At 56.4% G+C, this 21,841-nt stretch overlaps 1 protein-coding gene across 1 annotated transcript in view; it reads left to right on the forward strand.

The window, feature by feature from the left end:
* TEX264 (testis expressed 264, ER-phagy receptor) overlaps positions 1–21,841 on the forward strand; it is a 42,932-nt gene that overhangs the window by 12,063 nt on the left and 9,028 nt on the right. Inside the window, exon 5 of the mRNA XM_075432992.1 lies at positions 21,571–21,742. Within this exon, the coding sequence (XP_075289107.1) occupies positions 21,571–21,742 (172 nt within the window). The remainder of the gene's footprint in view (positions 1–21,570; positions 21,743–21,841) is intronic.

Below are 21,841 nucleotides of genomic sequence, written 5' to 3' on the forward strand. Positions count from 1 at the left end.
CTGCCACTTCAAGGACAGCTTATTCTGGCTTGGGTGTAACGAGCTTTCCACGGTGGTCTGCGTGTGCGTGCATTTCTCTGCATCTGTGCTGGCATCTAGTGGGCACTGCTGGGCAGGTGGGCTTGGATCTCCCAACCCCGGGGCTCTGGCAGCCGGAGAGGTGGCTGACTGCATCTGAGGTGGAGCTGGAAGGCATCTCCCACTGCAGCCTTAGAAGTGACTGGCTCAACCTGGCCTCTTTCCATGGGGTTTTGGGTGAGTTTTGTGCTCTCTCCAGCTGAGGAGGATGTGCCAGTGAAAGGATGAAGGAGGAAAGCAATGCCATCATTGTCCTGGCTGCCTTGCACCCTGCTCTGAAGCAGAGCACAAGCTGGCTGGCTCCAAACTCTGCCTCTGCCAAATTTGGAAAATGGGTTTAATCTCTTTAGCTGGTCTTGAAAAGGCATCCTCCAACTTTTGACATAAAAACGGCTCTGTCCCTTCCCCTGGGCTCTGCACTAGGACATTCCCCACCTCCGTGGCCTTGCGAATCACTGCTTTACAGTGCACATCTCGAGCAGCAGCGGCCACCACAGGCTTCGTGATGCCAGGAAGGATTTGGGAGGCTGTCAGGTCGACTCCTGCCTGGCATGGGCTGCCATGCTTCTCCACGCCTCTGCTCCCCGTAGACGGAGGGGCAGGAGCCCTCCCGAGCCACCTTTAGGTGCCCCTCCGTCTACGGGGAGCTGAGGAAGGGTGCTCCGTAAGGTGCTAGAAAGACATGGCTTGCTCCCATTTCCAGCCAAGGAAACACGTTATTCTGTTGGCTGCTAGCTTGGAGAGAGCTTTGCTCCTCTTGTCGGCTATGACAGTTTAGGATGTGGTAACCTCTTTACCTCTCTCTTCACAAGCTCTGCATATTTAGCTTATCAAAGTCTACCACTGGCATGTTTTCCAGTCTCTTTTTAATTCCTGAGTTCTTTTTTGGACCTCTTTTTGGACCGGTATTGGTCCTGTTTTCAGCTTAGAAACCTCTCTGAATTGTTGGTAGCATGAACGGATGTTTTATGTCAAACACGGTCCTGTTGCTGTGTTGCATGCCAGCTGGAGCGGTGACGTTGCTGAACCATGTAGGCAATGTGCCGATTGCTCTGGGATGCCGGTGGAGACCTTGTCCTCTCCTGTGACCCCCCTGGTCTTGGGTTTGTTCTGGATAGTGACTTCAGACATGCACCGCGGTCCTTTGATGGAGCTGTAGTTTCTTGATTAAGAATGAGAAATGGTACGAAGTCTCACGTTTACTCAGAGTTCAAATGAATGGCACCGGCACTGGGTCATTCATCAGTCAAGCCCACAATCCTTACACAACGAAATCATGTGTGCTGACTGGATCCAACAGCTGTAAACATGTGTTGGGTGGCATTGATTGTGCTGGTCTGCTTTGCTTCTTGGTGAGCTGGTCTGGTTGCAGCCATCCATTTATTTTTGTCTTGGTTCAGTCTTTGCCTGACTAGCGTGTGCTTGCCCGAGTCAGCTATTACCTGTTTGAATATTGGCAGGTACAGGCTGCTGTCTCTCCTGGGACTTTCTAGCATCTCCAGCTGGCCTGAGATCACCATTTGACATGTGGACAGCTTGTCAGCCAGGACTTCGGCATGTTTTAAATGTGTGTTATCTGGGCCTGTGAGCCATGTGTCTTCCCATGGAAGATCAAACACTTCATCCGCATCCTCTGCCTGTGTTGTCTGGTGTTGTCCTAAAGCCGTTGCAGAAATACTCACTGAACGCTCCTCTGTTCTCAGCAGTGCCACCGAGGTTTCCCCCGGCCGACGCATCCGGGATCCGTGCCATCCTTCAGACTTTCCTCCCCTACCCAGCACCCATAATGGCTTCTTAACATGAATGGCTAGCTGTCTGTAGGGGACGGGCAACCTGCGCGTGGTCCTTTACGGCAGCTAAGCCTCGGTGCCCTGCGCCCTGGCGAGTGTGGCAGCACCTCATCTTTCCCCTCCTGATCCCCTGACCACATTTCCACGGCTGCTGGCTTTGCTCAGATCTGTTGACGTTGCCTTTCTCCCAGTTGTTATAAATGAAGGTCTGTGGAGCTGTGCTCCCATCCCACCCAGTTCGTGTTTTAAAGGTGAAACCATGGAGCAATCCTTTTGCTTGGCTGTGTCGAGGGGCTGGGGTCAGGGGTTAGCAGCTGGTAAAACATTTGCAAAGAGGGCTTAATTCTTCGGAAGTTTTTCCACTTAAATTCTTTCTCTTGTCTGACTGAGTTTGTTTATTTTGGGCTCTGTGAATGAAGCCTTATTAAGTACCAGCTTGTTGTGTGCGAGCGGTCCAGGCTGCAGTCTGCACATGCGTGAGACCCGGTCACAGCGGCAGCGCCAGCCGATCAGCTCCGGCCCAGCGTTTTCCTCCCAGGGTCTAGGAAGGACCACAGATGTCCAGCCCTCTCTGCCTGTGCTGTTCCTCAACTGTAGCTTTGCTTGTCCTTGCGAACTCCTTTGGTCTGCTGTGAGCTCTGGGGACCATGGGCTGCAGACCACTGCCCGAGGTGGAGCCCTTACTGAGCCAAGGCCACTCAAAGTTGCATATCCATCTGCCCCAGGAAGATGAGGAGCAGGTTACCTTTATCCAGAACTTACCACCAACAACCTGGGACTTTGCTGCCCTCAATGTCTCATCATGTGGGCCTGGAAGGACTCGTCCAGATGGCCTTCTCCCTCTTTGCATCAGTGGGTTACCCTGCAAAATATGCCTGTGGCATCCTGGGAGGTGGAGCTCTCCATCCTCCTACTTCCCTTTTCCCTTGCCCCAAGGTGACCCTGGGGATCGGTTTACAGGTGCCTGGAGAGAGGTTTGGGGTGCTGGGGAGAGAGGTGGTGCCTTGGCTGCCTGGCTAGGTGGGATCACGTTCACTTTAAGCCCACGTGCACTTGGATGTGGATCTGTAGGGTTCCCAGGTAGACAGGAGGTTATCTGGTGCTGCTGTTAAGCGATCCTTACGGATCAAATAAAAACAGAGGGGGGGAAAAAAAGCCCTTGAGAGTCATAGAGTATTTGACATGTCTAACTCGTATTGATGGCAGAGATGAAACCAGAGCTGACAGCATGATGGGCTGCTGGGCCCTGGGCTGGCAGGACCTTGGAGTAAGGATACAGACTCTGGGGGGGAGTCTTTTGGGAGCCTGTGCATGTGTCTGCACAGGTCCCAAGCTAGGCTGTGGGTTGGGTCGCATGTGGCTTGCACGCTGTTCCTTTTTGACCTCAGAGTTATGGTCTGACTCAGAGTGGGGGATGGATGACAAGCCACCTCCCTGGTTTTGCTGAACTGGTGACAGCCAGCCAGCAGCAGGGTTTGGAAATGAGGGGGAAGAAACGAGTCTCATCGTACTTACTTTACCCTCTTAGAAACAAAACCCAACTCAGTTGGTGCTCTGGCTTGATTTATCCTATGACCAAGGAAGCCCTCGATGGTGTTGTCTTCATCACCTGTCACTCATATCTGCAAGCGCTACATAGTGGATTGAGTCTCTCTTCTCCTTTAGGACCCCTGTTGGGCTTGGGCATGTGTTGGGTGTTTGCCGTCTGCTCCCCCAAATGGCAGTGGAACACAGCCTGACGCTTGCAGCATCTCCCTGCAGCCAGGGAAACTGAGGCACCGGGCATGTTGCATCCAGCTTGCCACGTGCTGCTGAGGGCTTCCACCACTGCCTGTGGCCGCAGAAGAGGACAATGTCGGAGATGGCATTGGACGAGTGTTTCTGGTTGCCTGGGGGTTGGTGGCTGTTGGGGCATGTGATGGTGTGCCTTGAGTCCATCACAATCCCTCCTCTCACCTAGGCTTTGCGCACCCTGTTTCTGCTGCTGGTAAAAGAGGTGAGGTAAGTAGATGAGATTTTGGCCTTACCTGTTTTAGGGGAAGAGTTTAGGGATGGGGGTACTGGCAAGCTACAAGTCTCTCCTTGCCCAGCCCTGGTTCCCCACCAGCCTGGCTGATGTTGAGGACAAGCAGCTTGGCCAGCAGTGTTGGAGGACACCCTTGGCTGGCCTGTGCTCTCTGCCAGGAGCCGGTGAAGCTCCTGATCTTGGGCTGGGCAGGAGGAGCAGGCATGGGGTGGGCACTGTGATGCTCCATCCCGAGCCTCTCTAGAAAGTGACATGGCACTGCAGGGACCGGAGAGGGACCCCGAGATGTCTCTGCATGGGCTTGGCGCCTTCGCGGGCACGTTCATCTCCTGCTGACCTGCACTGACAGCTGGTTTCCAGCCATCACTGTCCGGCAAGGCCGCCTGCTTGCTGCTGGTTGGCAACCCCCAGCTGCATGTCACATCACATCAGCTGGCGCGTTTGCAGCAACTTTTATTTATTGAATATTTTTAGTGACAAAACCCTCCGAAGAAGTTTCAGTCCTGCGAGCGTGAGCGACCTCGCCGCCAGCACTGCACGGGGGGAGTGGGCAGGGGAGGGCAGGACGCCCACGAGGCCAGGCTGGGAGCTGAGCCAGGTGGAAGAGTTTTGTGGTGGGCAACGTCGCTTAACGCTGTGGGGACCTTTGGACCCAGCTCGGGGTCAGCTCGTGCAGCGGAGCGGGTCCGTTTAACCTGTGTCTGCAGGGAAACGCGCTCCTGCGCCGCTGATGGAACATATGGGGATCCGGGGCTCTGCGTCATGTCTCCTGCCACTTGCAGCAGGCATCCCCGCTTTCCCACTTCTCCAGAGGAATTTGTCAGCCCCGGGCCACTACTCATCTGCTGTCAGTTTTTCCCTGGTCCTTGCGGGCGGGCGAGCGGCGACTTAGCACTGGCCGTGCCTCGTGTTTGGTGCCGGGCGCTGCCCTGGCAGAGCCGGCGTGGCTGACCTGCGCCAGGCTCACCGGCGTGCTGGCTGCCCGGCGCTGTACCTGCTGCTCTGCCGCCTCGTGCTTGCAAGCGCTTTTCCTCTTGCGAGCGCACGCTGCTGTTTTGGCTCTGCTGTGCGGTTACACGGGGGCAGGTGTAAAACCGCAGCTCTGGCGGCATCGCTGCTTTGAGCAGAAAAAAGGTTTTCTGGCCAGCTTTGAGCTTCAGTAGTTACAAAGGCTCCTTCCCTGCCTCCGCAGCTCTTCTGATGTGTGAAATCACCCGGTTTTTCCCCAACTTCTTGTTGACTCCATGCAAGTGTCTGTTCCAGCAACAGACAGAGGAGTCCTGGTCTCGGGGAAGCGGCTGTTGTGGGATGCAGACTCCCAGCCTCGCCAGTTCTAATTGATCGTAGAATGGGAACAGCCCAGGTTGGAAGGGACCTGGAAAGATCGTCTGGTCTGACCTTCCATGGGAAAGGGAGCCTGGACGAGGTTATCCAGCACCTGATTGCATCTTGAAAGCCTCCGGCAGTAGGGACTCCACCGCATCCCTGAGGAGGTTGTTCCAGCTGGCAGCTCAGCCTTGGGTCTCTGCCACCGTGGGTGCTTTCCTGTGGCGTCCAGCATTTTGATGCTATTACCATCGCAGCTCCTTTCCAGGAGTACTTCCAAAGGCAGCTCCTGGAAGGAGAGCAAACTTCAGGCGCCTGCCTTGCTTGCATGCCAAACCATGCGGGCATCCCTGATGCCCAACGGCCAAAAGCCTGGACCAGTGCTGCTTGTCATGGGGGGAGATGTCCATGCTGGGGGGCATCTGCATCCCGGGAGGGAGCGAGAAGGCACCTCGCTCTCCCGGCTGCCACTTTGGAAAGCTGGAGCTCACAGCCTCGTAACGACTTAGCCAGCCTTGCAAAATTGTTACAGAGATGAATCCGCTCAGACACAAAGATTTGCTCCACTCCTCGCCTTTGCAGCAAGGATTAATGATCATGGAGGAAGCTGGGGATATTTCATACGGCTGTCCAAGGGAGAGAAAGAGCCGAAATGGTTTGCCTTGGGCAAGGAGGGAGAGTAAGATACTACAGTGCTTTTCTGTCACATCTCTTTATCAACTTGATCTGTACGTGTGCTCTCCCCGGATGTATTTATAGAGAATCCCAGAGGATGCAGTCGGCTCAAAAGGTTTTCTTTGTCAGGCACTGGAGACAGGTCCAGCTCTCTCAAGCAGCGACACTGTCCCAAACCTTGGGGTCTTCCCTCCTCGGCAGCTAGTAAATTAATTTGAGGATGAGATAGATTGATCTGCCTCTCTGCAGTTATTTTAGCAGGGTCCTAATGAGTTCTTTCTGGGCTGGTTCTTCCCTGTAGCCCTCCGAGCCAGATCTTGCCAGCTGTGCCAGGCTTGAGAAACAGCAAAATGAACCCGATCAAATATGAAACAGCTTCTTAGAAATACTGCTCTTTTCCAGCAAATTCTGTTGGCCCAGTTTCCCAGGCTGTGAAGCTCCCACTTTGAAACCTGTGGAGCAGGGAGATAATACATTTAAAAGCAGTGGCATTTTTACCTCCAGAAAAGGGACCATTGTGCTATGACTAACTTGCACTTTTTCGATTCTAGTTCCGTGTAAAATGGTAGGAAAGGCCCTACTTCGGGGAGGGCAGGAGAAAGAAAACATTTCTCTTCTACACTGAGTCAAAATATGGATGGATGAGTCGCGAGGTGTGGCGGTGATCAGATCACAGGGATGGAAGAACAGAATCGGTTCTTGCTCCTTCCTGTGCCGAGAGCCGTAGCCAAGGTGCTGGCTTTGGGGCTGCATCGGTGGCTGGAGCCACCAGCGAGGCGGCCGAGCCCAGCTGTTTGCTCCAAAGTAGAGGGTCACACTGAAAGTCCCTCAGGGTCTCTGCTTTCGACAGGGCTGTATATATAGAGATATAACCCTGTTGTCTCTGCCTGCTGCCACAGCCGCTGCCCTTCGGATGCTGTTCGAGTTGTTGCCGCTGCACACTGGTGGCCTTGGGTGAAGGCAGCAGGCTGGAGATGTCCTGAGCTGCCAGTCCTCATGCCCACAGCAGGCGCAGTGGTCTGCGGAGCTGCTCACACCTTGGGGAGGCTTTCATGGGCTCAGTGTGTGCTTTTCTTCTGTTTATGCTGTTGCCTGGTGGACATCGCTCTGCCTGCACCCGTAGGGACTCACAGGCTTTGCAGAGCGGTTGCGGGGTACAGAGAGGTGTAATGGTTCACTGCAGACCTACGTACTGCCAGTACATCCCATCCTGCTTTGAGGAGCAAACATGCGGTGCTGAATTCAGGTTGGCCTGACAGGCTGCAGAAATTCCTGCTGCCAAATCCTGGCCCTCTTGAACTCCTCTGGATTTGCTAGGACCGGGTTCATCTTTGTGATCTCCAGCTGCCTCTGCCGTTGCAGGGCTCTGGACCAGCTTGCAGCCTGGTCTGTGAGCTCCTTGAAAGAGGAAGGTCGAGCTGTGCTTAATTCTTGGCTTGCAGGCTTTTGGAGAGTGCCTGGGAGCCCTCAGCTCCAGGAGTCCTTTTGTCCCATTTCTTTTCCAGCATGTGGCAGCTTATTCCAGCTTCTCTTCTTCAGCCAAGCACTGGAAAATTGGAGCCTTTAATAGAATCTTTGGCAGTTCGTAACTCCAGCACCTGTGCCCGGAGCTGGCAGGGATAACTCCAGGTTAGAACTGCCCCAAGGCAGCTGGTGGAGGTCTGCAGCCTGGTGGGGATGTCTGAGGTTCCTGCGCAGCTTCCCCTGCTCCATCCTGGGTGAGCAGCAAACCGTGGCGAGCCTCTCCGCCTTTGCGGGCAGCGGGCTGGGTGGGTAGGCATCTGGCACCTCTCCTCCTCGCCCGATCGCACAGGAGCAAGAAAAGGCGTTCGTTCCCCTGCTTTGAGACCATGGCAGGCAGAGGAGGCAGCAGCTCCCTGGGGACCGGCTCGGGGATGAGTCAGTGCTTGTCCTCTGTCACCCATGAGCTGACTTCTCTCAGGACCTCTTCTGTGGGTCTGGTGTTGGTAAGAGACCGAAGGTACCTGTTACCCTCAGGAGGGGATCAGCATCTGATGGACCAGCACCTCCGGGTGTGCCAAGGCAGCATCCCATGTCTTTGTCCCCAGCCCACCCCAGGTTTGCCTTTCTTGGACTCCTTGATGCTCTGGTGAACGTGAGGAGGTGGAGGCTCACGCCTGGCTTGAGCAGATGCATTTCTGCTGGGTTTGTTGGAGATATGTTCTCCCTTAGGTAGGGTGTCTCTGCCCCGCCAGGACTGGTGGGAGGGCTGTGGCTGTAATGCAAAAAAGAATGTGTCTCCAGCACGGAAGAACAAACCTGCCCAAGAGGGGGGATGATGATGGAGAGTCACCTCTCCTTCCGGGTAGCAGAAAGAAACTGGAAAGAGGTTTCTGTGCCAACTTGGAGCAGAGTCTAGGTACAGCTTTTGAGACAGGATCAGATTCCCGTGGCTGCCATGTCCACTTTCTGCAAAGCTCACCTCTTAGGGGCGTTAAAAATATGGATCTCCTGGCCTGTGCGCAGCGTGGGAGCTGAGGAAGGCTTTTGGAGGCTTTCAGGATTGCGAGAGCAGCCCGGCTGCGGCAGGGAGCCTGAGGTCTGCTCCAGCGTGCACCAAGGTTTGCAGATACGAGGGGTGCTGGCTGCCGGCCGCCCCAGGAGGGCCAGGAGTCCTGAGCCAGCACGGAACAGGGGGGGGGACTCGCAGCCAGCATCCTCTGGCACTGGGACGGCAAAACAGAGACGCTGGGGCCACAGGATGGAGTCACTGGTGAGGCTTGGGGTGTTCTTGTCTTCCAGGCCACTGATGCCTGGATTTTGCACATCTGCATTTAGCATGACTGCGTTCCTCCTCAAGCTCAGCGAGGCTCTGCCAGTCTGAGGCTGAGCTCCAAATGAAATGACACCGAACAGTGCAGCTTCACATTTCAAAGGGTCCGAGGGAGCGGAAGGATGCCTGGGAGATTCTGGCACTATGGGAGTAATTGGGGTGACTTTTTTTTTTTGACGGCTTGTACGATGACCGCTGGGTGCTCGCTCCACAGATGGGTGGTTTTACCTGTTCATCTTCTGCTAATGTGAGGAATTTTAACAACCGCGCAGGGATGAAGGGGGGTGACAGAGCCCAGTGCAGCAGGGAGAGCAGGTTAGCAACCGCTCTGCACCCCTGACTCTGGCTGCTTATCACAGTGATAACTTGTGGATGGGCACATGTTTGCGTCGCAGGACCCCTGGAAATTTCTGCTTCTGTGCCCCCACTTCTCCTTACTACCAACCACAAGATCTCCTGGTACATTTAAAGCTGTTACAGTGTCCCTTTCCCCTATCTTCACAGCTCTGCAGGGTGGATCCTAAGGCAAAAGTGCTGCTTGAAGGTCAGGGACAGACCTTGGAAGCAGCTGGGAGAGTGGTCGGTCTGGGACTCCCTGCCTCAGCACGGTGCTGGGGGCCATTGCCTGTCAGATAAAAGCTGTAGGGGTGTCCTGGCCCCGTGGGGATGAAGAGGATGCACTGTGGCTACTCCCAGAGCGAGCCTGTCCACAGCTGCCTGCTGACTTCATGCATTTGCTGATGGGTTCTGTTCCCGCTCCGTAGGGTTGGAAGGCACCCCGGGAAGGCTGGAGGGAGGGAAACCGTGGCTTCATTCTGCGGCGAACACCAGCGTTTTCTCCCTGACGCTGGATGGCCGGTTGCTGTCAGCTGCTCCTCTGGGCTTTATTTCTCCAAGAGCTGATGGCAGCTCCTTGACATGCAGAAAGGTAGATATCTATCATCTGCTGTGGCCAGCTGCTCTTCCTTTCATGCTGTGCGGATTCACAGCTTGGGGTAGCGTCCGCCCAGCGATACAGTAACCAGACCGTGAGTTGGCAAAAGCTTATCAGGAGGTCAGTGTTGGAGAAAGACTTGCTCCGGCGCTTCTCTGCTGAGTGGCTCGGCAGACGAGCAAAGCAGAAGCGGCTGCTGTTGCTGCAGGAGCTGCCTGATGCTGGGGGCTCACAGCAGAGGAGTGCAGCCATCAGATCCTCTCTGTTCTTGTGTCCTTCTCTCTTGCATGCATCTCTAGGTGCCACATTCACTTGTCTCTCCGTTGCTCAGTTCCTGCCTCCCCGAGAAGCCCTCGCCTGCATCTCCCACCAGTTCCCCTGCAAAGCTGTGTCTCCCAGCAGGAGCTACTACGGGACCTGTATCATTGGCTCAGCTCTGGCTTTATGCTGTGTGCTGGGACACAGGACCAGCATCCAAATCCCTCCTCCCTTGCTAGCCTAGACCCAGCAGCCTTTCTGGGACAGGGTTGCAGCGGTGCAGGGCAGAGTGTGCTCCCTGCCCACGACGAGCTCCAGCTGCCTGGGGAAGGGTGAACAGGGACAGAGGTGCAGAGATGATTCCCCAAAGTCCTCGACGTCCTCCAGGTACCCAGAGCATGAGGGAGGGCCCCACAGTGCTGGGAAGAGGAGGGGTGTCCTCCAGGTCTCGGGGGACACTGGTGAGGATCCAGGGCAGCGCTGGTGGCTGCGGCATCGGCTGATGTGCTGCTGTCAATGATGTTACGCAGGGCTGCACATGGTTTGGGGCACCCAGGAGAGCAGAGCGGTGGTGGCAGTGGTGGAGATGGGGAGGTGGCTCCCCAACAGGGAAGGGCCTGGAAAGCTGATGCTGAAAGCTGATGATGAAAGGTGCATGTTTAGAGCTTTCCTGGCTCACACAGCACCTTGGAGCGTGTGGGACCTGGAAAGCCGTGGGCTTGTGGAAGGACAGAGTCAGGCTGCGCTCCATCCTTGCCTAACTCGCTTCGATTTCGTCTCCTGATTGATCAGCAGAATCAAACTCACAGTCCTGTGCTGGCGGAGGAGCAGTCGCCAGACTGCAAAGGTCGCTGAAAGCAGCTGCTGCCCTCCCTTGCTGCCTCTGTTGCCAGCAAAAGAGCCTGGCTTTGGCGGCGCTCGGCTTGTGTCTCTGCCGGCACCGCCAGCCATTGCTTCACCGCATGCGCCGGCACACCACGGCGGCGTGCTCGGCAGGTGCTCTGCTCTCCGGACCAAGGTAATGAGTCCCCTGGGACCCTGCGCTGGGGGCCGTGGTGGGCCAAGGAGGAAGAGGTGAGGGCTGCAGAGGAAAGGCAGGCACCCAGCCCCACCTCGCCTCCCCTTGCCTGCTCTGGAGAGGTCAGTCAGCACGTGCAGCCGCCAAAATGACCCGAGGACATCTGGAGCTGTCCTGAGTTCCCTGATGAATTTGCCTGGTGCCGCTCCTTCACCTCCCTTGCCCCCTCCTTGCCTCTGGCTGCGTTTCCACCTTCTCCCATGTTGCAGGCAGCCTGCCCATCTTTCTGCCTTTTGCTTTCTGCCCGCCAGCGCTGTTTTGTTTGCGCTGGGGATTTCCTCCGGCGAATCATTACCACCGGCGGCGTGCAGCGGCTGGAGGCTCTGGGGGCTTCATTAGCTGAGCGCACTGGCGGGAGTCGTCGTCGTGCTGGGGCTCGGCAGGGTCACTGGCTCTTTGCCCTTTGCCTCGTAGGGTTGCCGGCTTTATGGGGTAGAGGTGCAAGCTCTTGGGTGTGGGGGTTTGAAGGCGGCTTTCCTGGAAGCCTTCAGGGAAATGTCTCTTACTTGTTTATAAGAATTCAGAAAGGCGCTTGTCCTGGGCTCTGGCTTGCTTTTAAAACGCAGGGACGTCTGTCTCTGCCTCAAGGGAAGGACAAGCAGGAGGAGCAGTGAACCAGCGTGAGCGGTGGCCCGTATCCTGCTGCGGAGAGCCCAGGAGGGATCCCTGTCACCCGAGGCAAGCCTGGGCCTCCCTGAGCAGGAGGTCAAACAGTCTTTCTCCACTGTTGGCTGCACTTAGCCAATAGCTTGGAAGATCCTCCTGTCCTGGAGACTGACTTTCTGCTATCAGATTTGCCGACGTGCTGTACTGTCACCGTGCTGATGGACGTCGTGATCATCTTACCCATTCCTCCTCAGCAAACCAGGCTGAAGCCTGGGATCTTCCTGTTTGGTGGCTTTCTTTGCCTTCTGAATCAGGCTGATAAGCCTGCCATTAAGTCCCCGTTGGTGGGGAGGGAAGGACTATGTTGTCTGGGAATCAGATGGTTACATCCCGGCTTTGCTTCGGGCTGTTGGTGGCTTTATCTGTGCAAGTTCAACAAGGTTAGGTTCTTCAGCTTCCCTTGTCAGCTTGCTGAGCTGCAAAGTGATGGTGTGAGGCTGAGCTTAGATCATCATGAAATATATTCCATGAAGCCTGGGAGCCGGAGGCGTTGCAGAAAGACAAGGTTGTTCAAGAAGGTAGGAAGGGATGGGGGGGGGATTTATTCCACTGCACAATTTTCTTCCCAGGGGCATTAATGTGACACGTGTCCTGAGTTTGTCCTGGTGGCAAACAAGCTGTAGAAGAGCAGCTGGAGATGCCTGCGATCCTGGGAAGATGGCACGTGGAGCCGAAGAGCAAGAGGAAGGGGCTGAGATTTGGAGGGGGCAGCCTGGATCTTGGCTTGGAAGACCAAGAGTTCCCACATGCTGTGGGCACCAGAACACCTGCTCCTGCTCCATCTCTCTGGCTTTGGTTTTGCCACACAAGGGTTTCGTCACAGGACCCATTACGGGTGAGGACACTTGTGAGAAGGCTGGGAACAGCAAGCCTCCGCTGGACGTCCCTGCTGCAGAAAGGCAAGTACTAAAGCGAGTGGTGGCCCAGGAGAGAAAGCCATAAAGGTGGATTGGGAACGTCCACCTGGATGAGGAGCCCTCCAGGCTCTCAGCTGTGAGTTAGCCACGGAGGAAGATCTCTCGCCACAAGAAACAACCTGTTGTTGGGTGTCTGGGGCAGGGGTTGTACTCTAGGTTAGGGCTTACTCTGCCTGTGAGCTGCCTAACGCGGACCCATGTTTCAAAGAGGCTCTTTTTACCTGCGTGATGCCCCATGTGGGGTGGGAGGCTGCAGTCCGGTGGGCTGCCTGGCTGAGGCGGGAAGGGCAAGAGAACATCTTGGGTGATGGTTCCTTTCCTGAAAGGACCTGCCTTGACAAGAGCAGAGAAATTGCCACAGCTGCTGTTCCTGGCAGACTTGCCAAGGCAACAGAGCAGGCAAAGCGATTTAGCATCGCTCCAGTCATCCGTGATGGCAGAGATCATTGCATCAACCTCTTCAGCTTTGCCATTAATGCTGAAAAAGCATCCTCTGAGGGCTGGAAGGAGAGCATTGGTCCCCGGAGACCCCCACTCCGAAGCAGAGGCAGCCCTCTCCAGCTGTGGTCCTCCTCTCCCACAGTCTCATCCGCCTCCTTACGCTGACCCACACGCTCCCGTAGTGATGGAGTTCCTGGGGACAGGGACAGGAACCCAGGGCTGGTTCCTCAGAGGAGGAGAGATTATGTGGATTTATGTGGATTTCTTGTCTGATAGTGAAAATACAGTGTGTGAGTTTTCCGAGTGGTTAAAACCAAAGTCCCCTTCTGAGAGCTTGTGTGTGGCAGTGATGGGGAAGGAGGAGGAGAGGAAGGGATGCAGTTGGGGTCGGGTAGGAGGAAGAGTGTGAGAACGTGTAGTGGAGCTCCAGGAAGCTGGTGAGAACAGTCTCCCCAGCTGGCTTTGCTTACCCACGGTCTATACAGGAGCAAGGCAGAACATGGGGACGTGGAAAGCACTGAGTTTTTAAGAAAACGAATTTTTTTTTAATGCAAAAGTTTGCTTCACTTCTGAAAGTCTCCGCTCCAGGACTAATTACTACTAAATAACCGTGACACCGGGGGGGACCCAAGCCCCATGAACTGTGTGTGTTTGCACCATCTGCTCCTTATTCTGCAGGTGACGTTCCCGTAGTCGGGGGAGTAAAATATGTCCTTGGAAGCACACGGACTAATGTACCTGAGCGTGTCCGGACTGGCAGCCTTGTCCAGGGCTTGTCCTTTCCCCACACCGGGAGCTCTGGCTGCCCGTGGCTACTTTCTGAAAGGTTTTATCTTGCTGGGACTTGCTGCCCAGCTCATCTCTGAAGATGGGGGATGCTCCTGGATGTGCTGCGGGATTTCTGTTGCAGCTCAAGTGGGTGCTGGAAGAGGAGGAGGTCTGGAGCACATCTGCGTCCGCAGCGAGGCAGGGCAGGAGCTTACTCCCTTTTGCTAGAGGACGGGAAGGAATCTCCATCGTGGGGAGGAGCAAAGCATTCACGATTCTCACGGCAGCTTCCAACAGCGACCTGGGAGCCTGTGCCTGGTCGCCATGACCCTTGTTGGGGTGCTGGGACCCCCCTGTACCCACCAACCCATCCGGGCTTGTTCTGTCGCCTCTCGGTTTGGCCATACCTGGCAGCTGCCGCTCTGCAGCTCCCGTGGCTCTGTCGGGGCGGGAGCAGCTGGGGGATTCGGCCCCGGGAAGCGCAGGCAGGCAGGCGGGCAAGGTGTAAATTGCATGGTGGGCTGCCTTCGCCAAGGTGAAAATGAAAAACTCACCCAGCTATTGAGCCTGGCATTTCGCAACTGCCACGGTCCAAACGCGCTCCCTCTCGCCGCTGCGGAGGGGATCTCGGGGGCGGATTGTCACCTGCCTGCCCTGAAGCCATGGCACTGCCACGTCGGCAGGACGGTGTCCTGGTCGCAGGCAGGACTGGGGGCTGCCCCGGGAAGCAGGGAAAGTAGTGCGGAGGGCAGAGGGATGCTGATGTGTTAATTGCCAGGCGTTGTATTTTGCTACCTGGAGGATTTGCTGTCCTTTGGCGAGACTGTTTTCCGCTGCTGTGGTGCTGGTGGTGCCGCTCATTTTTCCTGCTGGCTGATGGAAACGGCCTTTTCTTGATTGCAATAATATCACCTTCTGTTTCTGAAACACCTCGCAGCCTGGAGGATTTGAAAGTAAAGTGCACGTGTGTGGGAGCAGTCTCACCGCTTCTGAAATGTGAGTTTCTCCAGGCTGGGAAGCAGCAGCTGTTTCGCAGCCTGGTGTTTGCAGCTGTGCCGGAGCCGGCTCCGAGTGCCGGCCACACCGGGAGGCAGGGCCTGCCGGCTCCATGTGCACCCTGCTTGAGCTGCAAGCTGAGATGTTGGGGTTTCCTTCAGGCTGGAGGTATTACTGGTGTAAAGCACGTCTGCCTGCTTCTCCTTCCAGCAGATTGTCCTTCCTGCTGCCCAAACCATCTCTTGTGCTGGTGGTTCCTCCCCATCCCCTGCCTGACTTCCGCCCCTCGGCCCAGGGCAGGCAGCCCCAGGCACCCAGGCTTCATCCCTGTCTCCTGTGGTCAGGCTGTGGCTCGGCAGGGAGGACCAGAATCACGGGATGGTTTAGGTTGGAAGGGACCTTCAAAGATCACCCAGTCCAACCCCTCTGCCATGGGCAGGGACATCTTTCACTACATCAGGTTGTTCAAAGCCCCATCCAGCCTGGCCTTGAGCCCCTCCAGGGATGGGGCATCCACAGCTGCTCTGGGCAGCCTGTGCCAGCGCCTCACCGCCCCCATCACAACTCAGTGCTTCCTGATGTCCAGTCTGACCCTGCCCTCTTCGGTCTGAAACTGCTGCCCCTTGCCCTGTCACTGCAGGCCCTGGTGAACAGTCTCCATCTTTCTTACAAGTCCCCTGTAAGTGCTGGAAGGCTTCTCTAAGGTCTCCCTGCAGCCTGCTCTTCTCCAGGCTGAACAGCCCCAACACTCTTAGCCTTTCTCCATAGCAGAGGTTTTCCAGCCCTTGGACTATTTCCGTGGCCTCCTCTGGACCCACTCTGACAGGCCCACAACTGTCTTGTGCTGGGGACCCCAGAACTGGAGTCAGTGCTCCACGGGGGTCTCACGAGAGCAGAGGGGGAGCATCCCGTCCCTCAAGCTGCTGGCCACACTGCTTGTGGTGCAGCTCAGGAGATGCTGGGCTTTCTGGGCTGCGGGCGCACATTGAAACCAAGTTTGAAACCCAGGGAGGAAGGGGTGCCTTTTTTTTTTTTTTTTATTTTGTTTTCATCAGCTCACACTTGGGACCAAAACAGTGTTTAGCCTCTAGCTGCTGTCCGGGCAAGAGAATCAGAAACAGGGACATCCCCAGTCTGGGGCTGGGACGGCTGTAGGGCCCAGCAAGGAGTCTGTCCCCTGGCTGAACTGGGAGAGCAATGAAGGGCGCTGGGTGCTGTGCAGACTGAATTGCAAAGCCTCTCCGCGCTACCTAGCGCCCGCGGTCTAAGATAAGCAGGGATGACACACCGAGCGTGGAGCGTGTGAGGAAGCGAGGAGGATGTGGCACACAGCGCGCTCCCTCCGGTCCTAGCTGGTGGCTCAGTTTCAGCTCTAATTTTAGCAACTGATTTTAGGGCCCTTCAGCTCCACATGTTTTTGTTGTTTCTTTAAAATCCCTGGGACCAAAGTGTCTGACCCCTTCCCCAGATGGAGGAGAGGATGGATGCCTCTGGCTGGAAGTGAGACGCAGGGGAGTGGAGTTGCCTGAGCAGGCAGGAGGTGCTGGCCTGGGGGGACAGGGCTGGCAGCTGCCCGGGGGTCCCCCGCACTCCCCATCCCTGTCAGATGGCTGGTGTCGCTCCGGGGTCGCAGCAGGATGCGGATGGAGCCAGCCTCATGTGCTCGGCACCCTTCTGCTCTGCTGCGGTGGCACATCTCATTGCCAGAAGAGCAGAGGCGAGCGGCAGCACTGGGGACATTGTGCCGAACTGATGCTGGGATGGCCCCTGGTAAATAACCCACAGCTTCTCCTTGCGTGCAGGTCCCCTCCCAGCGCAGGCTTGGGCCACGTGCTCATCAGCCCCTCTGGGAAGCTGTGTTCTTGACTGGGACCTTGTGGAGAGAAGTCGTTGCTTAGGCTGGATCCTGCACCATCGCTTTCCTAGTGGCTGGCGGGCTCCAGCCTGTCCCAGCTTTCCTGTGGCGCCCGGCAGCCGATCCCTGGAGGGCGCATCCCTGAACGGTGGCAGGGAGCACATCTCAGGGGGCTGTCTGGTGCCCCTGAGGTACAAGAGGGGAGTTTCTGCTGGGTGATCGGTCACTTACTCGCTACGGCTTTTCCAGTCCTGGCTAGGTTTTATAGGCTTTTTTCTACGCGTTGCAGGCAGGAGGTTCTCTGGCAGGGGTGGGTGACGGGTGCAGGCGATGGCTGCGTACATACAGCACACTAGCGGCCCAGGAGCTCGGGGGGACACAGATTGCTCAGCCCCCAGCCCCACTCCAGCGGGAAGCTCAGTGGCAGTGTGGAAAGCCTCTCCCCTGCTGCTCCGACAGCCATTGGCACTGGAATGGCGACTGGGCAGGCTGGCGTGGCTTAGCCATCACCCGGTGAGCTGTGCCTGGAGGTCCAGGTGACAAATCGGAGGGGCTGTGGGGCTGGAGGGCTGGTGGCCGGGAGTGGGGCGAAGACAGTAGCTGCCTCCCCACCGCCTTCCTGGCAACCCTAGAAGCATTTTGGGGCAGACAGTGGGTTCAGCTGGAGCCTGAGCGTTGGCGTGCCTGGGCATGGTGAGGATCCCGAGAGCATCCACGAGGCTCATTTGCTGGTCTGCTGACGAGCTGCATTCTTCCAGCAGTGGGAGATGAAGCAGATCCAGTTGGTGGCATTTGAATTCTTGAACAGACGAGCCTGACAGTGACAAAGCTGGTCCCCGCAGTGCCCCAGCTTGTCTCCTGCTTCCTGGCAGGCGCCGAGGGGCACAGCACAGTGTGAGCACCCCACCACCTCCTTCCATTTTGGCATGATTCGGCTTGGATTTTAATGACTACAGGTCATGTCTTGGCTGCCTTGTCGCATGTCCCATAGCCCTGGGACTGCTCTCCTGCCCACCTGGTGAAGCAGGGGCATCCTCTGGCTGGGAGGCCATGCACAAGCTGTTCCGTGGGCAGGTGACAGGGTTTGTTCCTTAATGGATGAGTGGGGAGAAGGAGATTTATGCTGCTGGGGACGTGCCATCTCCCACTGCTGGGAAATGTCTCCCGAAATGCTGGTTCAGTTCGTAGTCCTTGTTGTCCTTGCTGATGCACAAGGTTGGGATCATCCTAGAGGGATGAGGCCGACCTGCAGAAAGTCTTGCAGGGAGGTGGGTGATTTGGAAACAACCCAGGGGTAAAGATTGGGAAGGAGGGTGTTATTTCACCTGGGAAAGAGGAGTGCAAGAGTCTTCCCCTATGTAAAATCTTGTTCCCAAGAGGGTGGTGAGCAGCATCCCACCCTGGCCCTCGGATGGGCCAAGAGGGAGCTGGCTTCCTGGGAAGCAGTGGGTCTGACATAGCAGGAGCACGCTGGAGCTGCTGTGTGTGTCAGGGCTGAACTGGTGGGCTCTGGATGCATTGGCCTTTGCTGTGTATGTGTAGCTCGACATTATGGATTACGTGCAATAAATCCAATGCTTTGGGTGCCCACTGGAGGGTCCTGTGTAGAGATAAGCCTCGCTCCCTGCACTCCCAGCTCTGTCTCTGCTGGCTGTAGGAAGGGCGAGCTCCTGGTGGAGGCTGAGAAGGGAGATGGCACGGCACGACCTTGCGAAGGGACGAGTCCCCTTCCCTGCCCTACTTACTGGGTCCTGCTGTCCTAGCCAGAAGCCTGGCCCCAACGCCATTGGCGTCCCACTGTTCTCCTCTCGCTGAGCTCCTCCACCCGTGTGAGACTGCATTTGATTTGACTCGAGGGCTCTGCCTTGCAAGCTCTGCATCCACCTTGCTGCTCCATCTGTTGGCTTAGCTGCGCAGTTAGCAAGGGGCTTCCTTCTCTGCTGCAGAGCACGTTATTGCCTGTTGAGCGTCTCTGTTGTTTTGCCACATTGTTGAGCCTTTGCTAATTTGCTCCCTGCTTACGCCTTTGCCTTTGGACTCTGCTCTCCAGTCTCTCCAGGTTGTTTCTTTCCCTTGCAGCAGCCTTCCTCTCCACTGGGATAATCCTAAGCCCACGCTGTCCTATGTTGACACCCATCTCTTGATTGCACTTTGCTGCACCTCTGCCTATGCTTGCCTGGCCTCTGCCTGCCTGCTGGTCTCCTTTGGAATGATCACAAGGGTGATCTCCCTTGCATGCCCTTTGGATGATCCCCTTATCCATTTTTTTAGATGTTTGCCTTATCCATTTCTGCTGTTCTGGCCCCCTACCTCATCACCTCTGCCCTTTCCTCAAGTCTACGCAGCCTCATCCCTTTGGTCCCAGCCTGGATGGGACAGCGTTCCCAGCTGCCAGCTCTCTGCTCCTTGTTGGGCACGTTGTCCTCTCCAGAGCCCAGCTGCCAGTGCTGAGCTCTGCAGCAGCCCTGCCAGGAGCTGAGTTGCTCTGGGAAAGCGCAGAAGCAAAGGCCAGCTCACTAGCCTGGCTCCCAGCTTGATTTGTACACACACAAATGAAGACCACCAGGCTCTGGTTTCCATCCAGTTCCTTTGGGGGAAACCCCTGGATGAAGAAATCGAGTATTAAGTGTCCTTGTAGCTGTCCATAACCAGGCAGGCGTTGGCATTGACAGTGAGTGTCTGGCCACTTCAGCATTGTCCCACCGGCCTGGTCTGTGGCCCTGGGCTTTGGCTGCAGGGCACCTAGGCTCTGCTGGCTTTGGGGGGACAAAGCTGCTTCCCACCCTGGCAGGCTGGAGCATGCTTATCTCTCTTATAGCATAATTCTTGAGGGTGAAGCAGAATTTGACTCAAGAGCCAGCCCAGGACCCTGCTCTTTGTACAATTGTGCTTTTTTACTCCTTATAAAGCCACAATTCCCACATGTTGTGTGCGTGGAGGGGATGTCATTTGTGCTCTGGGGGAGTCACTACTGTGGCTGTGTGTTTGGAAGGGGAGTTGTAGCAGCCTAGATAAATTGGAAGGAGAGGGTATGTCCCAGATCCGCTCTCCTGGGTATCCCAGGGTGGGTTTTGGTAAGTCAGCTTGGGATGCCTTGGAGGCCAGACTGGAGACCTGAGGTTTTAGACTGGGTAGAGACCTCAATGTGAAGGTTTCTTTGCTCCAAGATCCTTTTAGTTGTCCCCGTCTGCATTAAGTGGTGAAGGGCCAGCTGGATGCATCCAAAAAACCTGCGCATTTTGGAGATACCCAGCTCTAGTATGTGTTGCAGTAACCTAAAATAACGAACCGAGCTGAAGATTGGCTGATGGGCTGGTGGTTGGCAGAGCAAGGGGCAGAGCGGTGGGGAGGGCTCTTGTCTGCGTTGTTGCTGAAAAAGCAGGAGTGATATGAGCCGCCTCTGCTCTGCTGCTAAAAACAGCCCGACTTGTTTTTATTTAATACAGTTTTGGTCTGCGTGTGTTAGTGTTTCACCTGCTTGCAAGTGGGAACTCCGGGCTCCAAGCGCCTTGGAAGCCCGCCCGTGTCCCTGTGCGTCCCTGCAGCACCGGGATTGCGAGTGTCGTTCCTCCTTGGTTGGAGGAGGAACTCTGCTGAAATTCAGGCTAAGAGACATTGGGACGGGACGAGTAAAGCTTCTGCTGGTGTTTGGTTTCTGCCACTGTGGTGCTGGTGGGTGAACTGGGGCTTCGCAGAGCCAGTTCATGCAGGCTCTCCCAGGAGAACAGACTCAAAAATGGCTCACGTGAGGTTTTCTCCCTGTCTTACTTCCTCAGCTTCCTGCCAGCATGGAGGTGGCTGCCCGCGCTGGGAAGAGGGTCGGCATTGGCTCCCCTGTCGTGGATTCTACCCAGTGCCGGCATTTGGCTGGGAAATAAATGACTCGAATCAGCTCAGTCCATTCCCAGGGGCAAAGGGAGTTGGGAATGAACAGGATTTTGTAAAGTCATGATTGATGTGTCCATAGAGAGGGCCAGCCCTGGATGCGAGGAGCCCCAGAGGGATGGGGACCCTGACCGAGGATGCCTGGGCAAGCTGTGCCGGGGGGATGGGGCAGGGAGGAGGAGAATAGTCAGGACAGGGAGGATGATAATCAGGGTGATAGTGGGGTTAAATAAAAGCTGTCAGAGATTTGGAAAGGGGAAAGGAAGAAAAAGAAAACCTACTGAAGAGACACTCTCCCTCCTCACCCGGCTTGTAATCAGCCGCCCCCTCTGCTAGCGAGCAGCCGGCGGGTGGGCGGGCGAGAAGGGGGTGGCAAGAGGGGTCCAGCTGCTCCTTGGCCCAGCCCCGGCACCCTGAGTCCCCGCAGTCCCGGCTCGGCGTGGGCCAGGGCAGGGCCAGGGGGGACATGCCCCTGTTGAGGGCCCCTGACAGGCTGGGGGGCTGAGGTCTTGTGTGCTTTTGGGGGGGAGGTGGGGTGAGGAAGAGTAGGAGGGGGAGTTTTCTGAAATGCCAGGAGTCATCTCCCACTCCCCGTGCCCTCGCCGTTCTGAAAGGAGCCGCTTGAGCTGTCAGCTCTGGATTATATTAATTAGCAGAGAAGTGCTACGCCTGCTCATGGGGCCATGCTGCCAGGAGGGACCGGAGACTTGGCAGGTCCGCGCAGAGCAGCTGCTGAGCTCCCTCAAACCCCTCACTCCAGCCCAAAATAAGCACACCAAATCCAACGCTGAGCCAGGGGAGCTGGGTCTCCCCGGGGCTTCAGCATCTCCTCCTTGAGCCTGGCCAGCAGCTCACCCCCACAGCCAAACCCACCAGCCCGGGCACGCAGGGGGCTGCTGTGATAGGGAAAGCGGCACGGCAGTTTCAGGACAGGACCCACTGCTCCTCACTGGGTCCCCATGTCTGTGGGTGAAGCGGGTGAGATGGCAACGCTGCCAGGTCGGCAGCCCCACGGGGTGGGGGGGCTGCTGGGGCAGGGGGCAAGGGAACATCCCTGACCTGTGGCTGCCTGCTGTCTTTCAGGAGAGGAAGCTCTGTGCCCACCCCCGGATCGAGATCTACAAGGAGGACCGCATCTACTTCGTGTGTCCCCTCGCACGCCAAGGGGACTTCTACGTGCCTGAAATGAAAGAACTGGAGAGGAAGAGCAGGGCTGCTGCGGTTGAGGGCGAGGATGCCCAGACAGACATCACAGGTATCCAGGGCTTGCACATGGGCTCCATCTTCGAGCGGCATCAGTCCTCTCAAAGGTGGGGGTCCTGGTGTCCCCGGTGCTGCCAGCAGAGAGGGGCCG

Source organism: Opisthocomus hoazin, chromosome 11 (genome assembly GCF_030867145.1).
Source record: "Opisthocomus hoazin isolate bOpiHoa1 chromosome 11, bOpiHoa1.hap1, whole genome shotgun sequence".
Lineage (NCBI taxonomy): Eukaryota > Metazoa > Chordata > Aves > Opisthocomiformes > Opisthocomidae > Opisthocomus > Opisthocomus hoazin.